Source organism: Rhinatrema bivittatum, chromosome 5, assembly GCF_901001135.1.
Source record: "Rhinatrema bivittatum chromosome 5, aRhiBiv1.1, whole genome shotgun sequence".
In the NCBI taxonomy this organism is placed as follows: Eukaryota; Metazoa; Chordata; class Amphibia; order Gymnophiona; family Rhinatrematidae; genus Rhinatrema; species Rhinatrema bivittatum.
The window spans coordinates 109,585,115-109,612,647 of record NC_042619.1 but is presented as its reverse complement, the minus strand read 5'-3'; the positions used below and the strand labels follow the sequence as shown (position 1 = coordinate 109,612,647).

At 44.1% G+C, this 27,533-nt stretch overlaps 1 protein-coding gene across 5 annotated transcripts in view; it reads left to right on the top strand.

Annotated features, from left to right (window-relative positions):
- The window catches only part of SMAD9 (SMAD family member 9), a 97,257-nt gene that overhangs the window by 44,495 nt on the left and 25,229 nt on the right, over nt 1–27,533 (top strand). For all 5 annotated transcript variants that reach the window (XM_029602724.1, XM_029602725.1, XM_029602726.1 and 2 more), the window contains 2 exons: nt 9,682–9,930; nt 23,061–23,171. In XM_029602724.1, coding sequence (XP_029458584.1) covers nt 9,682–9,930; nt 23,061–23,171 — 360 coding nt within the window. The remainder of the gene's footprint in view (nt 1–9,681; nt 9,931–23,060; nt 23,172–27,533) is intronic.

The window sequence follows — 27,533 nt, the reverse complement described above, 5'->3', positions numbered from 1 at the left end:
GTTAGTTTCCAGTAATGTTATCTAACTAACTTAGGCCTGGATTTACTAAGGCTTTTCTCCCATTCTGTGTCTATAGGAATAATGCTTAGTAAATAAATATCTAGGGGCCTCGTTTACCAAGCATTTTTCCCATAGATACAGAATGGGAGAAAAGCCTTAGTAAATCAGGCCCTTAGTAATAGATGGAATGACAAAGGCAACAGCGATCAGGAAAACAAAGAGCAGTTTGGGGCAATGGCATTAAAAATGGCGGTGGTCTGGAAAGAAGGGCAAAGAGAAAAGTTAAGCATGGAAAGAACTGGAGCATCAAGGTTGCCAGCCTTGGTGTCGAAGGTGGCACGCGATGATTCTTACATGTGCATGGTAATTAATGGACTTGCCAGTCCTTTAAAGATACAATTCTGTCTGGATTTACAGTCACTTTACCATTTCTTTGATATATGACAGTCATAAACAATACAAGTTAATAAAAGGGTGACAGAAATTCAGGTTTTTCTTGGTTGCCACATGGTCTCCTCTCTCCTGCTGAAAAAATCTGGTGGCCAAATAATTGTTTTCTACTGTACACTGTCTGCCAGATGGGACCCTTACGCATACAGGACCCACCTGTCCCTCAGTTCATACTATATCTCTTTGTGGTATGGCTAAGGCTCTTATATACCAATATGTTTTATATAGTGTATGAAATAAATTATTTGCTCTAATCTCTCTGTTGGTCTCACTCATTCTCCCTCTGATTGTTCTGCTTCATGTGCCTGTCATGTTTTGGTTCATCTGGTCCCTTCTCAGTGATCTTCTGTCTCTGTTGTAGTGCTCAGTAACACCAACTCACACACATTTTAATGCTCCACTTCTTTTGCAAAGTCATTCCCTTCCTTTTCTGTAATCCCCTTTCTCTAGATTCCAGTTTACTGCTACTTACTTTGTTCCACCTTCTGTGCCCTTGCTTTGAATCGTTCATTCTCTGTTTTCTTCAGAGTTGTTAAATTACAAGAGGATTGTGAGAATTTGCAAGAGGATCTTGGGAGACTGGGAGTCTGAGCATCCAAATGGCATTTAATGGGGACAAGTGCAAAGCGATACATATAGGGAAGAGCAACCCAAATTATAGCTACATTGGGGGTCACAACTCAGGAAAAGGATCTAGGCGTCATTGTGGATAATACGTGGAAATCCTCTATTCAGTATGCAGCAGCATCCAAGAAAGCAAATAGAATTCTAGGAATTATTAGGAAAGGAATGGAGAATAAACAGAGAATATCATAATGTTTCTGTATCGCTCCATGGTGTGACTACACGTTGAATATTGTGAGCAATTCTGGTCACCGCATCTCAAAAAAGATATAGTGGCATTAGAAAAGGTACAGAGAAGGGCGACCAAAATGATAAAAATGATGGCGTTTTCCTTTGCCGGCCCCTTGTTATGGAATACTATGCCCTCCGAACTACGCCTTGAGCTATCTCCCAAAACATTCAAGCAAAAACTCAAGACATGGTTATTCACACATGCCTATACTTGATATACATATGTCTTTCTACTCCTTTATATGCCCTGCCTTATCTACCCAACACCTCCTTTTTATACACCATCTCTGATGTCCCCTTATATCTGCTTCTACTCTCAATACCCTTCTATATAACTGCTCTTAATTGCAATCTAAATGCTATCTCCCCCCTCTTACCACCTCTAACTTAGAATTCCTTTTCTTCTTTACCATTCCCTAACCTCATACCTAAATTCCTAGAATCCCTATATTCTCCAGCTTTGTTTAACTCAGTTCAGTTAGGTTACTCCTAAATGATCGTTTTGTTTTTTAATTGCTTCTACTTGTTTTATGTTCAAATTCTTATATATTAACCTTTGTTAAATGTATAACGCTCCGGCGTAAGTTCCTGTTCACTGTACACCGACGTGATATCTCTGATGAGCGGCGGTATATAAAAAACTATAAATAAATAAATAAATAAAGGGGATGGAATGATTCGTTCGTGAAGAAAGGCTAAAGAGGTTAAGGCTTTTCAGCTTGGAGAAGAGAAGGCTGAGGGGAGATATGATACAGGTCCATAAAATAATGAGTGGAGTGGAATGAGTAAACGTTAATCAGTTGTTTACTCTTTCAAAAAGTACAAAGACCAGGGGACACACAATAAAGTTACTGGGTAATACATTTAAAACAGAGAAGAAAATAATTTTTTTACTCGGTGCATAATAATTTTCAGGAATTTGTTGCCAGAGGATGTATTAAAAGCTAGTAGAATTTAAAAAAGGTTTGAACAAGTTTCTGGAAGAATAGTCCATAAACCATTATTAAGGAGGACTTGGAGAAATCCATACACCCCTGGGATAAGCTGCTTGGAATCTGTCAACCTTTTGGGATCCCGCCAGGTATTTGTGGCCTGGATTGGCCACTGTTGGAAACAGGATACAAGACTTGATTGAACTTTGGTCTGACCCAGTCTGGTAAATCTTATGTTCATTGCCTACTTTTTTCCTACCAGCCTCTTCTATTTGTTCTCCCCTCCATGCCATCTTTCCTGCCTCTCCCCAGTTATGCTCATCTGCCTTTCTGTCGGGATGTCTCTGTAACTCCCCACTTTCCCATGCTCTATTCTTTTTCTCTTCCCATCCTCTGGTGATGTTTCACACTCATTGAAGCACCTTGAAGTGCTCCAGCTGTATAACGGGGGTATAAACTTACAGCTTGCTGCTCTTTGGGTCAGACCAAAGGTCTATAAAGCCCAGCAGCCTGTTTCAAACACTGTCCAATCCAGGTCACAGATACATGGCAGGATCCCAGGGGTAAGCAGTGGATTTCTGCAACTCCACCTTAATAATGGTTTATGGACCTTTTTCTCCAGGAACTTGTCCAAACCTTTTTTTTAAATCCAGCTCCACTAACAACTTTCATCACATCCTCTGGCAACTGCGTCTCTAAGTAATCACTTCTATTCTATGACTGAGATAAGCATCCAAACCCAGTTTTTGTCCTTATCTGTGAAGACAAATCACAACAGGTCTACCCTGAGGGATAGCCCTAATATTTTATTGAGTCTTTCATGATCTGTCCTGTTTGATACCAACCATTAAAAATGTTTTAAAACTGTAGACTGGTGACTACAAGAATCTGGGGATGCAGCAGGGCCATGGGCTTTTGAGAGCAGCAGGTTGTCTGGTAGCAGTGGCAGCCTTTTGCCATGTTTGACAAAAAAAAAAGAACAAAAACAAAATAAATTCATATCCAAAGCACAATTTTCCTTAGGCATCAAACACAGTCCGGCAGCTTGCTGATCAACCTTGGTTGCTAAAAAAGGAAAATCTAAAAATAATCACAAGCCAAAATCCAGTCCTTAAAAAAAAAAAAAGCCCTCAAGAAAAAATCCTCTTGCAGCAGAGATGCTGCTTTTCCTTAATTAGTACACAATATTTCTTGTCGAGAATTGATTTTATAGCAGAAAAATACTTTCAGTCTACAGTCTCTGTTTCAGAGTCCGCACATGACTATCATGGAAGGAAAATCAAAAAGAAAGCCAGATTAAAAAACCAGCTGAAGTGTCCTGCATTCACGTCTGGCTGTCCTGAAGTGCACCGGTAGGGTTCAGTTCAGCCAGAATTTCATGGTTCTCCCTTGCTGGGGTAAAGCACCAACCAAGGGCTTCTGCGTCTAGAATTATGGTGGGGGGGGGGGGGAGTAAGTGTTCCTGTGGATTGTGAAGAGGAAGGGAAAATCACACCCTTCATCCACCCCCACCGCATTACAATCTATGCATCTACACACAGCCAGGAGATCAAATCCTTGCAAGCAGCAGCAATACTTCTGTTCTTACTGTGTCTTGTCCTTAAGTAGGGATGGGGGCGTGAGGAGGCTGCAGTACAGGAAGACTTGGTTTCCTCCAGCCTTCAATGTAGGGAATGCATTTCCTGTGGTTGGCTTCACAGCAATGATTAGAATGGGTACCGTAGGGATGCTGCTCTCTGGGTGATGTGCTGTGTTGGGATTGTGCCCAAAAAGGTTGCATTTAAGTTTTGTCAGCCCACAAAACATTTGGCTACATGGCTAGAGTATTCCCTAAAGAGTTAATTTTCAAAGGAATTCCATGCCTAGAATTCCATGCCAAATTAGCATATATGCACCTAAGAAGCTTGCATTAGGGTTACTGGGTGGGGCCAAGAGGTATATGTGTAAGTTGCTGTTTTATAAGAGATTTATGTGAATGCATTAGACGACTTGTCCACGCAATTTTCCCACCTGCTAATTATCCAGCACATCTGATATCAAACTTGTCTGTTAGTTACTATTGTTGGGTGGCAGGTCTGGATGAACTGGGGAGAGTTCAAGGTGAAGAACTAGGAGGGTCCCGATGACATGGAGAAGGACTGGGTGAACTGGTAGAGATAGCGACAAACTGGTGACTTCATTTATGCACACCTGTTTTACAATATACTGTCTTCCACGTATAAATCAGGGTTTTACGCCAGTATGTTTTATTTGTTCCGTGTGTAAAATATACACCCATATGTTTATAAAATAGGAAAAGTATGTGATTTCGTTGCATTGGCATTGCAGGTATTCACGCATAACCAAACATATGCGCATGTTAGGGGATAGACATACACTTATTTTATAATCTGCGTGTAGCTGATACACACAGGTTATAAAATGCTGTAGTAGATCTCCACACAGCCATATACGCATATATATGGGGCTGTGCAGAGCTGTTTGAACGTTAATTCTCTAACGACCCGATTTTAAAAGCCTGATGTGCAAATATCGGGAGATATACGCACGTGGCCGGGTCGTGTGCACGTTGAGCACATTTTAGAAACGGCTCCTGAAAGACGCAGAAGTGCCGGGTTCTGTAAAAGGGGCGGGGCGTGGGCGGGGTCTGGGCGGGTGGGGGCCGGCTGGGACAGCGTGCACCGGCAGCCGGCTGGCACGCAGAACTTAATCCTGCTCCATTGAGCGGGTAAGTTCTTAAACAATAAAATCTAAGGTAGTTAGGGTAGGTTTGGGGGGGTCGGGAAGGAGAGGGGAAAAGGGAGGAAGGCTAGGTAGGGGGATAGGAACGTTCCCTCCCAGTCTGTTCCTTAATTGGAGCGGACTGGGAGGGAACTGGGGTAGGCCACTGCACGGTTTTTACAAATATTCACCCTCCCCCCCGGGCACCAATACCACATCGATATTCACATATATTGTAGCTATCTTCAAAAGTTCACTTAACACAGGTAAAGTACATTTACTCGTGTAAAACCCAGTTTTATGCATGTACATCCTTTTGAAAATTAGCTCCTGATTGTTCATTTGCATACTTCAAATGGGATTTGAAGGGGGCTTACTTGAGTAATGTCTTCCTTCTTGCCATCCTACAAGACAGGCCAAATTTGTAGAGTGCTTGACCAGTCTTGTCATAGAAGCCTGTAGGTCTTTCAAAGTTGCCAGTAGCCTTTTGGTTGCCTCCCTGATCAGTCTCCTTGCTCAATCATCCAGTTTGAAGGGAAGACTTGACCTAGGCAGGGACTTGGTGGTGCTGCCTTCCACCTTCCACTTAATAATTGGTTTGCTTGTGCTCTGAGGGATATTCAAGGACTTTGCATTTCTTTTATACCCATCCCCAAATTCGTACCTTTCCACAACCTTATCGCAGAGTTCTTTTGACAGCTCTTTGGTGCTCATGGTTAGGTCATTGCTTTGAAATTCATGACCCAGCAGAGAGAACCAATAGGAACTGATGAATTTAGTCTGTTATCATGTGAATCAGTACAATTTAAGACTGGTGGGGCCAATTCATTTGGTGTATGCTTTTGAATGCAATTATTTACACCAGAGTTTTAATTATTTAGGATTGTTACAGAAATATGAGGGGGGTGGACACTTATCCAACCAAACTATTTCATGCTTTCATTTCTACTTCATTTTCTAAGGAATTCTGGAATATATTTTTACTTGGCAGTAATGGGGTAGGATCTATGCATAAATAGAGCAAGCACGGTTTTAATGCATTTTATTGCCAGACTTGGAAGGGGGTGTAAACTTTTATTGCCACTGTAAACATCCCCCTACATATTTTATGTTCTCCCTTGATGTCTCTTCTCCTTCTTTTACCCTTGTTACTTTTCCCTATCCCTCTGGGCCCAGCACACTATATCATACAAGTACACATACATATTATGAGGTGAATTTTCTGATGCATATGCACATGTAAATGGACTTTTGAAAATTATCCCACGGGTTGTCTGTGTAAAAATGATTTTGTGCATAGTTTTATACGTACTGCAAAGAGGCGTTTCCAGGGGCAGAGCTGGAATGAGGAAACTGTTTACACGCGTACTTTCAATTTTCAAAATGTAAATCATTTATGCATCGAAATCTGATTTGAAAATTAGGGCTGTTGTCCATGTGTGCGAGGTGCATACACACTTCAGTCCTGCATGGGCTGTTATAAAATTCAGCTCTGTGTGTACATCTTCTCATTCTTTATTCATAGAGAATCTTAACAACAATCTAGAATCAGGGTCAGTGTGTAAACATCTGGCCGGTCGTGGGATGGCCCTGTAACTGGCCACACTCACCCTGGATGCCACTGACCTGCCCTGATGCCACCTGGATGCTGCGCAAAGAACGCCACCTCACTCAGGCCCCCACCGTGCTGTGCCTAAGGCGCGCGCACACCAGCTCCATTCTTAAAGGCCCCGCGGCAGGAAACAGCTCTCAGCATGCCAGGCCATTTAAATCCAGCTGGAGCCCTGAATCCTTGTTTCAGCAATAGGTCCTCCTGCCTAGCAGTGTGTGTTGCTACTTCCTGTGCTTGTCTTGCTGTTCCTGTGATTCATTTGTTTTTGCCTGTGTACCCGTTGTTTGCCATGCTTGGATTGTGCCTTGCCCTCCATACCTTGTCCTTTCCCTGCCTTGCCCTGATTCTCGTTGCCTTGTCTGCCCTGTCCTGTCTTGTCTTTCAGTGCCTCATCTCTGTCCATCTTGACTTGACTTCCCCATTTTGACCCCTGCTTGGATTCTGACTACTCCCTGCTTGCTGCCTGCCCTGATCCTTGGCCCTGACCCAAACACCATCTTCTTGCTGCTTGCCTCGTCTTCTTGCTGCTTGCCTCGACCTTTGGTCTGAACTGGAATATTCTCTACGCATTGCCAGCCCTGTCCACTATCTGTACCTGGGCTGTCTTTGACCGCTCCTTGAGGGATTCTCACTTAAGTCCTGCCGGCCCCTGGAACCCAAAAGCTCAACCCGCAGGGAATGGGGCTGGTATAGGTAAATTTCCAGGTCCTGTCCCAGCAAGGGTATGTCTGTCAGCTGTCGGCTTGGGCCTAGTGGGTTCACCTACTAGCTGAATCAGTCACACCACAACCTAAGGCTTATCAACCGTGACATGGTGCAAGTGTATTTGTCACCCTGGGCAAACCTTTGGTCATGTACCACCACTCTCTGAACTTACCTCTAGCACAGTGCTCTCTCCTACCAGCAGCAGTGGTGCCAGCACAGTGCTTCCTTCATTAGTGGTATTCGCTCTGGTGCAGAACCTCTCTGGGCCTTGTGTTAGTGGGATTTTGCTGCCTGCAGAATTTTGGTGCTCTAGGCAACTAATTAGTCTAATGGAAGCATACAAACACATACACACACACACATATTTTAATATTTGATGTTATATCAATTTACTGATGTACTGAACATTTGATGCATTACTTTTAACAGTGGTTTACATCTTTTATACCATCAAATAATTAATGCATGAGCAATTCACAAATGCATTATAGTACAATAATTGGTAATATTATATGTTCTCTAAGCCCCCAATCACATATCTACCCTGATTTTATTATTTCTGATGCAATCAGTTGGGGAACTCTTGTTTATTGGTGTAATGGATTTTTCTTTCATGAAACATGAGTTTGGGGGCTGACCCAGTGACTGAGTGTTGCATAACCATGCAGAAGACCTGGATTCGATTACGGGTTCAAATCTTCTGCTCCTCGAGCTGGCTGGGGATGGTGATGCAGCAATCACAGTCGTTTGAGGGGAGAGGGAGCCCCAGTCATAGCACAGTGGTGACATCTAGTGGCCAGATTTAGGGTCTATGACGATAACTTTTAAAAAGGTGCACGGGCACACGTGTGCGCACGTTTGCCAGCTTGTGCCCAGAGACGTGTCCATTTTATAACATATGTGCGTATATGTGTGCATGTTATAAAATAGCCTGGATGCGCCTACATGTGCGTGCAATTTTAAATGGACGCGTGCAAATTTCGCTTCTACCACGTAAGTGGGAGAATCTTATAAGGGACAAGGGGCGACACCATTCGCCATTTTCCCAGTTCACCCAGTTTAGGGGTAGAACTAATTTAATAGCCACCATTCCCCCCTGTTAGTCCTGACGCTTAAAACCCTGCTGCCTTGCTGATATTGTAAACCGTTGTGATCCTCATTTGGAACGCCGGTATATAAAATGTCCAAATAAATAAATACATATTATTTTGTTTTACTACTTACATGCCATCCATAGCAGAAGTGCGCAAGGATGTGTAAGTATTTACACGCACATCTCTTGGCCAGGTCTCGACATGTCCACACTCTGGTCAGACCATGCCCATGCTCCGCCCCTTTTTAGGGAGATATGCATATTCTTGAGTGGCTTTTAGAATCTGCTCAGCGTGCTTCGGCCTGACTTGTGTGCATATCTCCTGGTTTTGGCATGCGTACTAGGCTTTTAAAATTCATCTTTAAGATTGCAGGATTCTGAAAGTCACCTTGATGCATGGAAGAAGGGGGAAATTCCCAAGTAGTTGCAAATGAAGGTTCCTGGGTCCCAGTCCCAAGTCCAATTAAGCTGGAAGCCCAAAGGAATAGAAGGAAACTACTGGGACCCCCCAAACCCCACTCTGAAGCATAAGTTCAAAAGAAGAGTTTCAATATATGTAATGTGAGGTGTTCACATACTTAAGATATAAATGCTAATCATGTTAATGTCTTGAATGTTCCAGATTGTTTTGCCTGTCTTTATGAAACAACTATGAAATCGATTAAGTTAAGCATGAACCTTTCCAGTATTTGCTTTTGATCTAAGATGCAGGATGTTCATGTTGAATAGCTCTTGAGTAAGGAAGGGCATGTGATCTATATCTGTTACATGATATTTCTGGTATGGTGGCACATTGAGAGATCGTATTAGAAAGAAAGGGAAAGTAGATGTGCTTGTTTTGAGTTTGTGCCCTACTGGAAGGGTTCCAGCAAGAATCCTCTGGAATGTTTGGCCAAAGTCAAAATCCTCAAAGCACGAAGGGAAGTGTCTAATTGCCACAGGACGGCCATGTCCTTTCTATGTAGAAACTAAGTGAAAGCACCTGGGACAATCTAATGGCATAGCCCAAAAATGAATAAAAAGGTCTGCTAAAAAAAGGAAGAGTCTAAAGCTTACTAAGAAACCAAACCAGGCCTTAGTGTCCTTCAGATCTAAAGCTTGTGAGTGCAAGTACTGGTCAGATATTTTTGGTTATGGAGCTGAATTTATTTTTATCTAGTTACATGAGCTGCCCTAATAAACAAATCAATTATTTCCTGTCAGTCTGAGAGAAGCAGTGACAACAATAAGCGCAGCTCACAGCATTTTTGCCTTTGATGTAAGATGTGTTTATTTTTGGCATTATGGCAACTTTGTCTTTTGTTTTATTTCAGTGCTGCCACCTGTGCTGGTGCCAAGGCACAGCGAGTTTAATCCGCAGCTCAGCCTTCTCGCCAAGTTCCGGAGCGCATCCCTCCACAGTGAGCCTCTGATGCCGCAAAATGCCACCTACCCTGAATCCTTCCAGCAAGCGACGTGCACCCCGTACCCTGCATCGCCCGGCATGTTCCCACAGTCGCCCATCAGCTACCCTGACTCTCCTGGAAGTTCCTCTGCTCCGGAAAGTCCATACCAGGTCACAGGTCAGCCATTGGAGTGCTGCTTCAAAGTGGTCAAGTCGGTGAAGTCTCTGACATTGACATGAGACTGTTTGTACTAAGAGTCTGTTTATGGACTGGTCCACGGAGAGGGCAGTTTTCAAACGCCATTGACCTGGGTAAATACTGGTTTACCCAGGTAAAAGGGCTCTTTGGAAAATGTGCCCGCCCTGCATATGGCTAAACGTGTTCACGTAGTAGAGCAGTAGGTGTACTCTTACTCACATTTTGCAGAGGCAATACCGGGGATGTGATTTGGTTCGGAGAGTTAACAACGTACCTAGTTGTGCATTTTCAAAAGTGCACGTATTATTTTCCTCGGAAAACGTACTCCGAGTAAAAGCAGGCACAAATTTGTGCAGGTACTTTTCCCCAGAGCAGGATGCTCGTCCTTTCTCCTTGAAAATCAGCGCAAAGCCCAGGGATACTTCCAGGCAGATAGCAAAAATTGCCCCAGTTGTGCATAAGGTTGACAGTGGTGTGAAATGCTTTCCACTGAGATAAGGAACTGAGGCCCACGCAGAGATTTCATCACGCAATAGACTAAAAGTGCGGTCTCGTGGTGGGGGTGTGATTTTCAGTAGCCCAGACTGGGCTGTTCTAGCCTGGTGCACCCGGCACCAGTTTTCAGAAGTAAACAACTTGTCTTGTTACCCTTTGACAAAAGGGCAGGTGCTAAGTACCTGCACGAAAAGTGTCCATGTACATTGCAGCTACTGTTTCTGCGGGCAGCCAAGTAAGGGTCAAAGTGATGCATGTGGTTTGGGAAATCCCAGGTGTGCATGCTACTTTCCTCTCCCCAGACCTAAAGCAATGTTAAAGAAGCAGCTGCTCACTTTTAGCCACGTTGGGGAGAGCAGTTTGCAGTCAAGCAAATATCTGTTTACCTGGGTGAAAAAATGTCTAAACATTTCTCTCTCTGTTACTAAAATGATGAGGCACTGTTCAAAATGATCAAATATCCTTTGGAAGGTGGGGTTTACATGCTCTGGGCCTTCTAATTCATTGTAAGGTTTTGTGAGGTCTTGGGGTTGGGAATTGAAATAAAACGTATTAAAATGGCTTACAACAGTTCCTTTAATATTTATAACAGTGAGGTCAGGTACAACAGAGCCACATCAATGGACTTCAAGTCTAAATTTAAGTGAGGGCTTTTAATTAGATTAATTAGTGCAACCAGTAATTTTCTTGTTTGGAATACCAGTGATTCATTTGTCAGTCATCTGACATTCAGTAATTACTAAGTTCAGAGTGTGTGCCCAAGAGATTTGTGTTTCAGAATGAATATGCAGTATTTGGGAGTGCAGTAGCGCCACCCAGGGCAGTTCTATAAGGAGGCAAGGTGAAGTGCTTGCCTCAGGCTGCAGAAAGTGCTTCCCCAAAATACCCCTGCGGTGGCTGCCTCACTTTGCCTTGCTTAATGAAAGTTGGTGGGGGTTCCCACACCCCACCGACAGGATAAAGGAAAGCCCAAATGGTGGTGGCGGTGCACTCGATGACATGCTGGCGGGGTTCCCACTCTCCAACAGCAAGAAGGTGGTCTCAAGTGACATTGACACACCAAAATGATGTACTGGTGGGCTTCCCACTCCCCACCAGCAGGAAGAAGGCCCACAGGATGCAGACACATCAAATGACCTGCAGGAGGGGTTCTCACGCCCGGCCAGCAAGAAGATGGCCTCCTGTGATGCCGGTGCATCTAAATGATGTGCTGTTGGGGTTCCCCGCCAGGCAAGAAGACCAACATGGGTGTTCTAATAGTGACTGCCGGTAAGAGGAAGAAAAAAGAGGAGGCAGAGGGAAGGAAGGGAAAGGGATGTGGGTGAAATCATAAGGGAAGGAGGTAAGTGATTGAGAGGAGAGGAAAGGGAAGGGGATAGGAAGAAACAGATATGAATGAGAGGGAAAGGAAGTGAATGTGAAGGTAAGGGGGCATGGTGAATTGAAAAGGAGGAATAATAAAGGGAGTGAGTAACTGAGAGGGAACAGAGGGGGTATTAATGAGAATGGAAGGAAGGAAAAGAGAGGGGTGAGCCAAAAAGGAAGTGAGGGGGAGGCAGGGATGAGTCAAAAGGGAAGGATGTGAATAGGAAGGTAAGGGGAGAGTGAGAGGAGAAGTGAATCAAAAAGAAAAAGGAAGAGGAGTGAGGGACAGGAAACTGAAGGGGTATGAATAGGAGTGGATGGAATGGGAGGGGTGAGTCAAAAGGGAAGTAGGGAAGAGGGGGAATGAAGGGGAAGAGGAGAATAAGTGAAAGCATATGTGTGTAAGAGAGAGAGAGAGTGTGTGTGTGTGTGTGTGTGTGAAAGAGCAAAGTTTCGGCATCCCTTACTCTTCCCACTAATCCATGAAAATCTCAGGTTGACTGGAAATCAAAAAGAACATTATTTTTTATCCTTTTTAGTTTGATTATTGGGTGTTACTTTATGTGTCTGTTATTCTGAAATATTTTATTGGTTTTTGGGAATTACATTTTTTTTTATGAGTTTATCAGGTATTCTATTTGTGAGCTGTTTTGACATTTCTTTTTATTATTTATTATTAGAAAAAGGTGAACTGGTAGATGTAGTGATTTGGATTTTCAGAAGGTGTTTGACAAAGCTCCTTATGAGAGGCTTCCAGGAAAAGTAAAAAGTCATGGGATAGGTGGCGATGTCCTTTCCTGGATTACAAACTGGCTAAAAGATAGGAAACAGAGAGTAGGATTAAATGGACAATTTTCTCAGTGGAAGGGAGTGGGCAGTGGAGTGCCTCAGGGATCTGTATTGGGACCCGTACTTTTCAATTTATTTATAAATGATCTGGAAAGAAATATGACGAGTGAGGTAATCAAATTTGCACATGATTCAAAATTGTTCAGAGTAGTTAAATCACAAGCAGATTGTGTTAAATTGCAGGAAGACCTTGTGAGACTGGAAAATTGGGCATCCAAATGGCAGATGAAATTTAATGTGGATAAGTGCAAGGTGATACATATAGGGAAAAATAACCCATGCTATAGTTACACAATGTTAGGTTCCATATTAGGAGCTACCACCCAAGAAAGAGATCTGGGCGTCATAGTGGATAACACATTGAAATCATCGGTTCAGTGTGCTGCAGCAGTCAAAAAAGCAAACAGAATGTTGGTAATTATTAGAAAGGGAATGGTGAATAAAACGGAAAATGTCATAATGCCTCTGTATCGCTCCATGGCGATACAGTCTCCAGTTTCACACGTCCTTAGCGCTTCTTGAAACCAACCCATAACCCTTTCCGCACCCAGCATGTATATCATATGTAAATGAACGAATTGGCTATTTAGTGAAGGAATTAGCTATTCCTTCCCGATACTGTGACGCGTGCTCCGATAATCTCCTTTGTAACCTGCTATTTTGCCGCGTCCTTAGCCTGTTAGTTTACCGCCTACCCTCTACCTGGTGTTAGTCCTGCACCATGGACGACCTTCATATATACTAACCCGCTTTCAAACTGCATTCAGCCCTTCTTTTTGCATGAACGATGCTGCACGGAACTCCGATTGCATTAGTTATTTGCTTAAAAAAATTATTTCATCCCGCATGTTCCGTATGGGAGTTGACAGCGGCTTACAAAAAAAATTACAGTTCTCATAAAATGCTAAAGTTGTTATATATATATATATATATATATATATAAATACCTTGTCACTTTCCGAATCCCCCATCTCCACACGGGCGGGCGGGCGTGCGGTCATCAAGGTGGCGGCGGGAGCCGGCGGGAGCCAGCGGGCGGGTGGGCGTCCATTCATCCAGGCGGCGGCGGGAGCCGGCGGGCTGGTGGGCGCCCGTTCATCCAGGCGGCGGCGGGAGCCGGTGGGCGGGTGGGCGCCCGTTCATCCAGGCGGCGGCGGCAGCAGCCGGCGGGCGGGCGGGCGCGTGTTCGATCCAGGCGGCGGGAGGGTGGGCGCGCGTTTATCCGGGAGCCGGCGGGCGGGTGGGCGTGCATTCATCCAACGCGCACCCACCCGCCGGCTCCTGCCGCCGCCTGGATGAATGCACGCCCACCCGCCCGCCAGCTCCCGGATAAACGCGCGCCCACCCTCCTGCCGCCGCCTGGATCGAATGCGCGCCCGCCGGCTCCCGCCGCCGCCGCCTGGATGAATGGGCGCCCGCCGGCTCCTGCCGCCGCCTGGATCGAATGCGCGCCCACCCACCCGCTGGCTCCCGCCGCCGCCTGATCGAACCCGCCGGCTCCCGCCAGTAAGTTTACTTTTTTTTTACACTTTATTCCCTTTTGTTTTAATTTTCGCCCTGCGCCTTGCTTCGGGAGAGGGGGAACCATCCACTTCCTGGTACCTGTCATTTCAAATGTCACTTGAAATGACATTTGAAATGACAGGTACCAGTGCACCCTGGATACTGTATAGGCGCTGTATTAAGCACCTATACATTCCATCCCAAGACCCAAAAAGAGAGGTGGTGGCTTACTCCTGGCCGCAAAAAAGCACCTGAACCTCAAACTCCAACCCGTCTGCCCCCCCCACAAAGCTAGAAATCGGACTATTCAAATCACCCTCCCTTCAGATATGCCTCATTTACGCCCCACCTAACCTTCTCGAACACGACTCTTCCCCCCTCTTTGAATTTATTATAGACAACATCAAAACAGACTCCCCCGCAGTGATCCTCAGAGACTTTAACCTCCATGTGGACACCACTCCCCGTACCCCTGCATGCGAAACCCTCCTTACCACCTTCGAAGCCCTAGGTTTCAAACAGCTCATCACCTCCCCCACTCATAAGGCAGGGCACACTCTCGACCTCCTATTTGTCAACTCCCATCTATCTGCACCCAACACCCTTTATCCACCCCCATACCCTGGTGCGACCACTTTATCATCAATGCCCAAATCTGTCTCATCTCCCCCACCAAGATATCTCCAACCCAAAAAAAAACTATATCCTTCCGTAAACCCTGCTCATCAGAAAGCATAACTACAGCACTCGACAATGCTGTAGAGAACCTTGACCTCTCAAATCCAGATGCAGCCCTTCACTCCTGGAATCACATCATCAAATCAATAGCCAATAAACTCTGCCCCATGATACATAAAGAAATCCCCCTCCTACAGAACAAAAAAAAACCCTGATACACTAACGAACTTCAAATCCTGAAACAGGACCTCAGATCAAAAGAACGCCTGTGGCGCCGCCATCCCTCCCCCCGACACAAAGCAGTGTATAAACAATCACTGCACAACTACCGGCAAGCCACCATCAATGCCAAAAGGGACTTCCACGCTTCAAAAATCCACAGCCTACAATTCAACGCCAACGCCCTCTTCTCCTACGTCACTAACCTCACTAAGACCCCTCACCCTGCTACCATTGAAGAAAATTCCAAGGAAAAATGCGAGGACCTTGCTAAATACTTCCAACATAAAATTTCCAGTATCCTCCTACGCTTCCCCCACAACCCCACGACTACCTCCCCCTTCCCAAAGCACATTAGCACATGTATCAGAGCCTTCGACCCCACCTCTACGCTAGAAATTGAGACCATCCTCAAAAAAATGAAACCGGCCACGCACTTCTCAGACGCAATCCCCTCCAAAACCCTCCTCTCCATTCCCACCACCATCGCCAAACCCTTAGCTAATATCATTAACTGCTCCCTCACCTTCGGCAAAGTTCCAGATCCCCTCAAACTTGCCGTTGTGAAACCCCTCCTAAAAAACCCCTCCCTTGACCCCTCCGACCCTGCAAGTTATCGGCCCATCTCCAACCTTCCCTTCCTTGCAAAAGTCCTCGAGAAAGTAGTCAATACCCAGCTCACCGACTACCTCGAGGACCACAACCTCCTACTCCCATCACAATTTGGATTTCGGAAAGGCCGAAACACCGAGAATCTCCTCTTAGCCATCACTGATACCATACTCATTGGACTAGACCAAGGAAAATCGTTCCTACTGGCCTTACTAGATAAATCGGCAGCCTTTGACACTGTCAATCATCAAATCCTGATCACACGCTTGACAGAGATAGGCGTTGCCGACACAGCACTAGACCGGCTCACCTCTTACCTTACGAACAGAGAATACCTTATAAAACTCGATAACTTTGAATCCTGTCACGTTCCCCTCAAACAAGGCGTCCCCCAGGGATCTTCCCTATCCTCCACCCTTTTCAATATATACCTCCTCCCCCTCTGCAACTTACTTTCAAACCTAGGCCTGGACTTCTTCTTATACGCTGACGACGTACAAATACTCATACCCATTCAGAAAACACTCAATGAAACCATCCTTTTCTGGGAAACTTGCCTAGTCACCATCAACTCCCTACTAACCAACCTTCACCTTTCTCTTAATACAACCAAAACCGAACTACTCTTTATATCCAAGCATCCTGAACACGACTCCTCCACCACACCACCACGCCCCACCATCTCCCCCACACTACCCCCCTCCGTAAGAGACCTGGGAGTCACACTTGACCAACACCTGAACTTCAAGCCATACATCAAGTCCCTTCTCAAAACAGGCTTCTACAAACTCCAGATCCTCAAAAAGCTCAAACCTTTACTCCATACCCAAGACTTCAGATTAGTCCTACAGTCCACCATTTTCTCCAAAGTGGACTACTGCAACGCCCTGCTACTAGGCCTCCCTTACTCCACCATCAAACCACTTCAAACCCTTCAGAACGCCATGGCACAAATCCTTACTAATACACGTAGAAGAGAGCATATTACACCTATCCTAGTAGACCTACACTGGCTGCCCATCCATTTCCGCTCCCAATATAAAACCCTAACCATCCTTCACAACACTCTCTACAAAAACAACTCCTCCTGGCTTAAGGAAATGCCCCACTTCCACCTCTCAACCCGCCACACAAGATCCACCTCCACAGGCACCCTTCACACACCCCCCCTCAAAACAGCCTGCCTATCCACCACCAGAGAAAGAGCCTTCACCATCGCAGGCCCTGCACTCTGGAACTCCCTCCCCACACACCTCCGTCTTGAACCCTCACTACCCAATTTCAAAAAAGGCATCAAGACCTGGCTCTTCAGACAGGCCTACCCCGACACCAACCCCCCGTAGTCCACCCCACTGAAACCCCCCTAGTCACACCCCTGCAACCCACCTATACCCTCCTATACCCCACCCACCCACACCCTCCATATACCCCCTCCCCACCCACCATACCCCTCTTCGCACCCCAGGCACCTTCCTCCACTGTAAATCAAGTTAAAATGTACAACCTTTGTTAAATGCTAAAATAAGTTATCTTATAACCTGATATAACTGCTGTAAATAAGCTACTATATATATCCTTTTATATACCCTATATTTCCCTCTTTAACCGCTATAATTAAGCTACAATGTTTAACCCACGCCATTTAGTCACTCTTGTAAATACTGTTACTTTCCTCTACCTTCTCAGCTGCTATCTTTCCTCCTTTACCTTCTCCCCCTCTCCCCCCCCTTTTTTCACTCCTGCTCCATTACCCACTCCCTGTTTTTTGTAACTTTCCTCCTTTCTCAAGTTTATTGTAAACCGGCGTGATGTGCTCGCACGAACACTGGTATATTAAAAGCTGTTAAATAAATAAATAAATAAATAAATAAAATGGGTTGCGCGGGCCTAACGCTTCCCTAATGCTTTGCAGACGCGGCTTGCATTTGCAAGCAATTTGAATAGAGTATCGAGCGGTATGTGAAGAGAACTCTGCGTGCGGGGAACGAGGGTGCGCCCGGCACTGCCGCACTCTTTCTAACGCGGCCTTACAGTATCGACCTGTAAATTTGGTTTAGTAGTTGCATGATGATATCTAGATACATGTTAGCTATGTTTAATGTTTTTTCAATTGTGTCATCGATGGGTAGTATTAATTGAATATCGCATGTGTATATATAATGTGTGATGCCCAGACCAGCCAGCAGGTGACATAGCGGTAACAGGTAAATGTTGAAGAGTGTAGCAAATAGGGCTGATCCCTGTGGTACTCCTGTTTAAAGGTTTATTTTTTCTGACATTACGTCTTTGATTTGTATTTGGAAATATCTGTTACTTAGATATGATCTAAAACATTTGATAGTTTTGTTACTTAATCCTATTTCATGGTTCTTAGAAGATAGTAGAAAGACTAGGGGGCACTCCATGAAGTTAGCATGGGGCACATTTAAAACTAATCGGAGAAAGTTCTTTTTTACTCAATGCACAATTAAACTCTGGAATTTGTTGCCAGAGGATATGGTTAGTGCAGTTAGTATAGTTGTATTTAAAAAAGGATTGGATAAGTTCTTGGAGGAGAAGTCCATTACCTGCTATTAAGTTCACTTAGAGAATAGCCACTGCCATTAGCAATGGTTACATGGAATAGACTTAGTTTTTGGGTACTTGCCAGGTTCTTATGGCCTGGATTGGCCACTGTTGGAAACAGGATGCTGGGCTTGATGGATCCTTGGTCTGACCCAGTATGGCATTTTCTTATGTTCTTATGTTCTTATGTAGTCTATTTAAAAGTATGTCATGATTTATGGTATCAAAGGCCGCTGACAGGTCTAACATCACTAGAATGTAATGTTTGCCACTGTCGAAACCTCTCATGATGTTGTCTGTTAGTGCAAGCATTAGTGTCTCTGTGCTATAGTGTTTTCGAAAGCCATGTTGTGATGGATATAGGATATTATCGCTATATAAGTGTTCCGCTAGCTGCTTTTGTATAGTACAATGGATGATTTTAATGATAAGTTACAAATATTTACTAATAGATCTGAAATTTCATTTTAGAGTTCCTTCAGAACCCTGGGGTGTATACCATCTGGTCCAGGTGATTTGCTACTCTTCAGTTTGTCAATCAGGCCTACCATATTTTCTAGGTTCACAGTGATATGGTTCAGTCCATCTGAATCATTACCCATGAAAACCTTCTCCAGTACGGGTACCTCCCCAACATCCTCTTCAGTAAACATAGAAGCAAAGAAATTGTTTAATCTTTCCGTGATGGCCTTATCTTCTCTAAGTGCCCCTTTAACCCCTCAATCATCTAACGGTCGAACTGACTCCCTCGCAGGCTTTCTGCTTTGGATATATTTAAAAAAGTTTTTACTGTGAGTTTTTGCCTCTACGTCCAACTTCTTTTCAAATTCTCTCTTCGCCTGTCTTATCAAGGTCTTACATTTAACTTGCCAACGCTTATGCTTTATCCTAATTTCTTCTGTTGGATCCTTCTTCCAATTTTTGAATGAAGATCTTTTGGCTAAAATAGCCTCTTTCACTTCCCCTTATAACCATGTCGGTAATTGTTTTGCCTTCCTTCTACCTTTCTTAATGTGTGGAATACATCTGGACTTTGTTGTGCTTGGAGGTGGACCCTTGTCCTGGAGCAATAGAGAACAGCTCCCTGGTAGGGACCAAGAAGCACCTGCCCCCAGGGGGCAGAGCACAGGAGGAGACAGAGACTAGGGTGAGCTTCACCACTGGAAGCCCGCGGTCCCCCTGGGTTGAACCTGTAAGGACCCAGGCCGCTTGGACTTAGGTGGGCCTCACAGGGTCTCCTGGAGAGGTAGTAGAGAGGCGTGCCCACAGACAGCAAGGGCTGCTGCTGGGGAGGCCGACCCATGACCTGCAGAGGAGCTAGCGAGGTGAGTAGGCCCATGCATGGGCTGGGCACGGACGGGGCACGTAACAGACTGTGCTTCTAGGATGATATTTTTTAACAATGCCCACATCTCTTGCACACCTTTTATCTTTGTAGCTGCTCCTTTCAGTTTTTTTCTAACTATTTTTCTCATTTTTTCAAAGTTTCCCTTTTGAAAATTTAGTGCTAGAGCCGTGGATTTACTTACTATCCCCTTTCCAATCATTAATTCAAATTTGATCATGTTATGATCACTATTGCCAAGCAGTCCCACCGCCGGTACCTCTCTCACCAAATCCTGTGCTCCACTGAAAATTAGATCTAAAATTGCTCCCTCTCTCGTCAGTTCCTGAACCAATTGCTCCATAAAACTGTCATTTATTCCATCCAGGAACTCTATCTTGCTAGCATGTTCTGATGTTACACTTACCCAATCAATATTGGGGTAATATAAACAGAGTGCAAACAAGTTACCCAAAAGAGTAAACAATCCCAAAAAAACAAAAAAAGGAGGGGGGGGGGGAACCTTTTTTTGGGAGTAATTGAAATCTTCCCTTATTACTGCACTACCAATTTGGTTAGCTTCCCTAATTTCTCTTAGCATTTCACTGTCCGTCTCACCATCTTGGCCAGTTGGACGGTAGAATCTTCCTATCACTATACTCTTCCCCAACACACAAGGGATTTCTACTAATAAAGATTTGATTGTGCATTTAGTTTCATGCAGGATCTTTATCCTGTTGGACTCTTTGCCATCCTGGACATAAAGCTCCACACCGCCTCCCAGATGTTCCTCTCTGACATTGCGATATAATTTGTACCCCTGTATAGCACTGTCCCATTGGTTATCCTCTTTCCACCATGTCTCTGAGATGACAATTAAGTCTATGTCATCATTCACTGCTATACATTCCAATTCTCCCATCTTACTTCTTAGACTTCTGGCATTAGCATACAAATATTTCAAAGTGTGTTTTTTATTTGTATTTTTATTCTTCTTTTTAATTGATAGGGATAAATTGGAATCCTTTAGCTCAGGTAAGTTTTTAATTACAGGCACTTGGACTACTTTTCTTATTATTGGTACCTCACTGTCGGGATGCCTTAATTCTATTGCGTCATTAGTATCCTTTGAAGATACCTCCCTCTGAACTATGCACTGCTTTCCCCTTTGATCTAGTATAAAAGCTGCTCTATCTCCTTTTTAAAGATTAGCGCCAGCAGCCTGGTTCCTGTGTTCTGTATTTATAGCCAAGGTGAGATATTCTACTAGGGTGTAGTTTCTGTGTAGGGCTCTAGAGCAGTTTGACTTGTTCTGTTTTCATAATAGGAGGTGTATTAGTATTCTGGGACCTAGTGTAATAGTTGCAGCATTGCCTATTTATAAGTAAGCTTGTTACTGTTTGAGTGTGGAGGTTAGAGCTGTTTTGATATGGGTGTGTAGTATATTATAATTGTAATTCAGTTTACTCATGGCTTAGCGCACACCCAATATGCATTACAATAGGTCTAATACCATTTGAGTTCCAAGTGATTTTTTTGCAGGGTTTTCTGATTGGTACCACAGCAGTGCATGTAAATATAATATACATGGTATTGTAAGTAATATTTCTACATTAGAAGGTCATTGAATGTCCTTTTTCATGCAAAATCTCTCTTTCTGGGTCAGGGAATTTAAATACATAATTGTTAAATGTGTATGGGGAGGCTGGAAGGAGGGGAAGGTTGGCGCAAGACTATGAGGTTTGTCTAGGATGCCTAATAGCCTTTCACTGGCATAAAAGAGTGCATCACACACAGACCCCGGCCATTCACCCATCTCCTACATCTCCAGGAGGCAGATTCTGGGGAAGGGTGGGAGGCAGGTGGTAAGGTTCCTAGGACTGTGACAGGATTATCAACTTCGTAGGAATATTGTCACGGGTTCTCTAACTGTCACTTCTCTGGGAACCATGACGCCTGCATTTCCCTTTCCAGCATTTCAAATCACCAAAAGGGCCAGACTCCCAAGTGGGAACCTTCCACCTTGGCCTCCTCAGTGATTTGACTTTTGACATGCCTCGGAAGAGGGGCGCAGGCATCAGATTGCCTTGAGCCACCCCCTGACGCCACCATTGCTAGGTTTGGAAGGGCACTGGCATGTTAACCCCCACTTTTCACCGCTGCATAGTTTCCAAAGGAAAGGCATTGTTTTCTTAAAGTTTGTTACAACCTTCATTAGTACCCCCTGTCAGTAAGCCAAACTTGAGAAAAATCGGTTCAGCAGGTTCTGAGCTAGATGAGAGCAAAATAACATCAATTATTCATCTTGAAACATTTTTATTCATTTGTTGTCCTCAACTAGCTCGCAAGCAGCTTTGTGTTTTAAAATCAAATCTCATCCCATCAGAGCCTAAACCAAAGCAGATACCTCTGGCATTTTCAGATTTTTTTATGTTTGGGGATTTTTTTGTTAGAAATTAAGTTCTTTGCATGCATCAGAAACAAAATGTAGTATTTTTGAATATTGGCATTCCCCATGGAGACCAGCATTTTGAGATATGTTTTTACCCTGAATAGAAATATCTATGGCATTGGATCATCATGGTGCTTGATATACTGTATTAATGCACATGCTCAAAGTGCTGCAGCATTGCAGTGGACACAAAGACTAATTTATAATATCAATGCTTATAAAACAAGACTCTATTGGCACTAACACTGACATGTAAAGCTAGGAAGTTTGATAGCAATTCCTGCCTTGACCTGGAAGAACCAAAAGATCAAGATGAAATCCTTCAGGTCTGATAGCCCAGGCAAAAAGTTTTACCTCACACCCTATCATTTTGTATAAGGCTGTCTACACTTGTGCAGATGTCCCTAGCAATAAAACTGGAGAAAGATACTGATTCTTAGAGTTGATGATCATAGCACTAGGGTAGCACTATGGAGAGCTGTACAAACTTTAAAGAAAAATATTTTGAAAGTATGGAGTCATAGACACCCAACAGTTACATCTCAGTACATTTTTACACTCTAATTAGATCGTGAATGACATCACTGGTGTTTTTTCTGATATCATCCCACAAATATATTGAATTGTATAAGGCTATATTTTTTTTCATTTAGATATTCCATTACAAAATTCCAGAGCTATGTTTGATAAGGCATAATAATATGGACTTCATAGTTTCTAGCGTAAGAATAGATGTTCTGTTGATGTAGGCATGTAATATATGATGCTGCTTTTCTCATCAATTTTGGATGATGTGGTAGAGGTTACATGACAGTGGAAAAGCATCCTGAGGTACAGGCAAATAAGTTAGAACACCTGTATTTCTCAACATTGTAAAATGTCACTATAGCAAACCATTTGCGATGGACTGACATTGCAAAAGTGCTTTTTTCAATTCTGAAGTGTCTGAGTTTTGGGTAACTTGGCATTACAACGGTAATAGTCCCATAGCAAGGTTTTGAAAAAGAATACAACAGAATGTTAATACTGGTCTATTCTTGTTTATAGTTGAAACACCTCCTCCGCCCTATAATCCATCCGAGGCACCAGGAAACCGCAACGGAAGACCTGCAAACTCAACCAGTGACTCACAGTTAGTGCTGTCATTGCCTAATAGAGGTAATTCTGCTGATGAACGCCTGCATGTGCTGTTTATTTTATTTTTTTATTTATTTAAAATCACTTTTAGACTGCCTTCTGGCAACAGTGCTAATCAATACTTTTGGTTTACAATCCAAAAGTACCATATATATATATCAACAAAGCAAAAAACAAATTTCACATAAAATCAAATATAAAAACTAATTTCATATTAAAATCATATCAATTAAAAAGAATCTCGCATTGATTGCCACTGACAAATAGAATCAGGCATTTTCCCCTGGAAACAACCATGTTTTCAGCTGTTTTCTGGTGGCTTCCTCTTGGCAAATATGTGTTGGCAAATCATTCCACAACTGTGAAGCCACCATTGAAAACCCTCTAGCTTGTATGTGTTGCCTATGTATCATGCTAACTGTTGGCACTACCAAATATGCCTCTTCCATCGAACTGAACATCCTCTTGGGTGACCTTATCCTTTAAATAATCAGGGGCCTTCCCCCTCAATACTTTAAAAGTCAATGTCAAAATTTTAAATTTCACGCCAGATGCAACAGGTAACCAATGTAATCTCAGTAGCATTGCAACCACTGAGATATAACTTGAAAACCCTAATAACCTTCTAGCCTCAACATTTTTTGCCATTTGTAATTTCTCACTAACCTCAATGGCAAACCCACTAAAATAACATTACAATAATCTAAATGTGAAGTAGTCAAACTCTTTACAATTTTCCTAAAATTAAACTAATCAGAGAAGGATTTCAGTTGAGAAAATAGCTGAAGCTTCATTCCCATACATGTGCTGAATAATCCTAGAAACCACCACTTCCCCTTCCAAACTGGCTTCCAATATCAGTCCAAGATCTTTTTATTTTTTTTCACATATTTTTATTGAGATTATTTGAAACATACAAATAGAGCAGTAGTCCATGAGTACAATAGTGCAAGAATACAGTAAATACAACGATAGATTGCCCCCTGGAGGGGGTCCTATAACATTGGAGACAGTGTCCCCTAATTCAACATCTGAACAAAACTCATTACTAATCCTTTATTTCTGATAGTAGAATCTTATTTAGCCTGGGTTGTGCCATGGATTATCAATTTAGATACCACTAGTAGTGATCTAGATTAGCAGAGAGGATAGGGTGCCCAGTCCAAGATCTTTTACCTCCTGCATGGTCTCTGACAAATAACCATCTATCTCAAATGTCAAAGAGAGGGCATCTCTCCTACCTTATCAATCCTAAGCACCTCAGTCTTGGCTGACATTAGCACAAGTCCATTAGATTTTGGCTAAGCCGTAATTACCCCCAATTTATCGTTAACCTGTTGTACTGAACTATTCGTATTCTTCGCTAGAGGGAATACCAGCTGAATGTCATCCACGTACAAATACTCATGTAAAGTCAATGAATGAATACGTTCCCCTAGGGGCTGCATATAAACATTAAACCAAAGTGGTGAAAGTGCGGGCCATCCAGTGCTCCTACCATGTGACGGGGCTGGCCAATGGCACGGATACCCTGTCACATGCTAAGGGCCATTGGCGCCATTTTGTTTACTGGCAGCCGACGGCCCAAGAGCGGGAGAACGCTCCCGGGACCCCCACTGGACCACCAGGTACTTCAAAATTTTGGGGGGTCCGGAGGATGGGGGATACTAAAGAACTAATTTTAAAGGGTCGGGCTGTATTTTTGTGTTACTTTTAAGTGCCCTTTCTTCCTGCCCTCCCCATGATGATAAGAGAACCCACAAAATTAATCGTGGGGTTTCCTATCGTTATCGGGGACCCCCCGATATCTGACGAGATTGAAAATATCGTCCGATAGTTTCAGTCGTCAGATAAACGATTCACATCCCTAGTTTAAATCCCATCATGTAGAGTGTTTCAAATTGGGCTAACACCCACCTCAACCCACCACTACCCTGAACATCTCCCTGGGAGTTCACAACATCATTGTTCTCCAACATATCCAGTTCTAAACCCACTCAAACTGACCTCTTAAGCCTTCCAGTTTCTTTAACAAATGAAATCCTAAACTCCCCACTGCTTGGCAACAAGCTAAAATCAACTGTATTAATGATCTCTTTTCCTAATAATCTATTAACCACATCAAACAGAACCCTAGCACTTCCTGCATGTTCTGCAATCACAGCTGAAAAATCTTTTTTTTCTCCTGTACAACATTCTTATGATAAATATTCGTCTTTCTATGCCAATTAATTCTATTGTATACAGACAGAAGCATGCTCCCTCTTACATAGACACAGACAGATAGAGAAAAGCACGCTACCTCTCTCACACAGACAGAAGCACACTCCCTCTCGCATGCTCCCTCTCACACACAGACAGACAGAAGCTTGCTCCCTCTCTCACACAGACAGAAGCATGCTCCCTCTCACAGACAGACAGAAGCTCGCTCACTGTCTCATACAGACAGAAGCACGCTCCCTCTCTCACAGACAGACAGAAGCTCGCTCACTCTCTCACACAGACAGAAGCACGCTCCCTCTCTCACAGACAGGCAGAAGCTCGCTCCCTCTCTCACAGACAGGCAGAAGCTCGCTCCCTCTCACACAGACAGAAGCATGCTCCTTCTCTCACAGACAGAAGCACGCTCACTCTCTCACACAGACAGAAGCATGCTCCCTCTCTCACAGACAGACAGAAGCATGCTGCTTCACACAGACAGAAGCATGCTCCCTCTCTCACAGACAGAAGCTCGCTCACTCTCTCACACAGACAGAAGCATGCTCCCTCTCTCACAGACAGACAGAAGCTCTCTCACTCTCTCACACAGACAGAAGCACGCTCCCTCTCTCACACAGACAGAAGCATGCTCCCTCTCTCAAAGACAGACAGAAGCACGCTCCCTCTCTCATAGATACAGACAGACTGAAGCACGCTCACTCTCTCACATAGACAGAAGCACACTCCCTTTCTCATCGACACAGACAGACAGAAGCACGCGCCCTCTCACACAGACAGAAGCACACTCTCTCTCTTACAGACAGACAGAAGCACGCTCCCTCTCACACAGACAGAAGCATGCTCTCTCTCTCATAGACAGACAGAATCATGCTCCCTCTCTCACAGACAGACAGAAGCATGGTCCCTCTCTCATAGACACAGACAGACTGAAGCACGCACACTCTCTCACTTAGACAGAAGCACACTCCCTTTCTCATCGACACAGACAGACAGAAGCACGCTCCCTCTCACACAGACAGAAGCACACTCTCTCTCTTACAGACAGACAGAAGCATGCTCCCTCTCACACAGACAGAAGCACACTCCCTCTCTTACAGACAGACAGAAGCATTCTCCCTCTCTCACAGACAGACAGAAGCATGGCCCCTCTCTCATACACAGAGAGAGTGAAGCATGCACACACAAACACACACCTCCCTCTCACAATTGTGCTTCAGTTTGTTTTTCACCACGCAGCCTGCCTCTTTCTCCTTTCTTCAGCCCTACTGGCCTGCAGGTCTTGCCTTTGGCCCTGCCAGTCTCCCTCAGCTGAGCAGCTCCTTTTTTGGCTCTGCCAATGGCCCACAGCTATTTTATGACCTCGCTGGCCTGAGATCTGGTAGCAGTCTGCAGCTTTGGTCTTTGGACCTGAGTTCTAGCAGCAGTGATAAGCTGAGTAGCTCCTTTTATCGGCTCCACTGGCAGCCCGCAACTGTTTTCTTCATCCCTCCGGCCACTGGCAGGGAGGCAGGATGTGAGGGGAAGCAGCTGGACTTTTTCCCCACCGTTGTGGGGTTGCATGAGGGGAGGAGGTGTCCTCGGCCCATGCTTCTGCTGTACTGAGGCCACCGCATACAACATTAAGGCAGCCTTGAGCGGAGACAAAAGCTGCTGTGGGTTGAGGTTGTGCACAGTGGCTCCATGGGCATGGGGCCACTGCGACCAACACCAACCATGTGGTTGGGCAGACCGGCCCACTGGGGCATGCCCAAAGTTCCGATAGGCCAAACCGCCTATGATTATATGGAGTAAAGTGTTTCCACCAAATCCTTTCCAATCGCCAAACCTCCCTCTTTAACGCCTGTAATTCCTCAGTATACCATTTCTTCTTTGAACTCAACTTACATTTCAATGGTTTCCAAGGTCCCAACTCATTTAAAATCATACTTACCCCTTCATGCCATTGCTGTAACAAATCTGAAGCAGATCCTCCCAATGAATTTTCTGCCAAACTCACCACTCTCCTATCAAACCTTTCCTTATCAATCCTAGCCCTGGGCACTTAAATCCCAATCTTTTTAACAGCTCATTTTACCTGTCCCAATAACTGGCCACATATCACATTTAATTCCAAATAATCACTCCAAGGAACCCTATGAGATCTCAAAAGATTCAATCCCATTT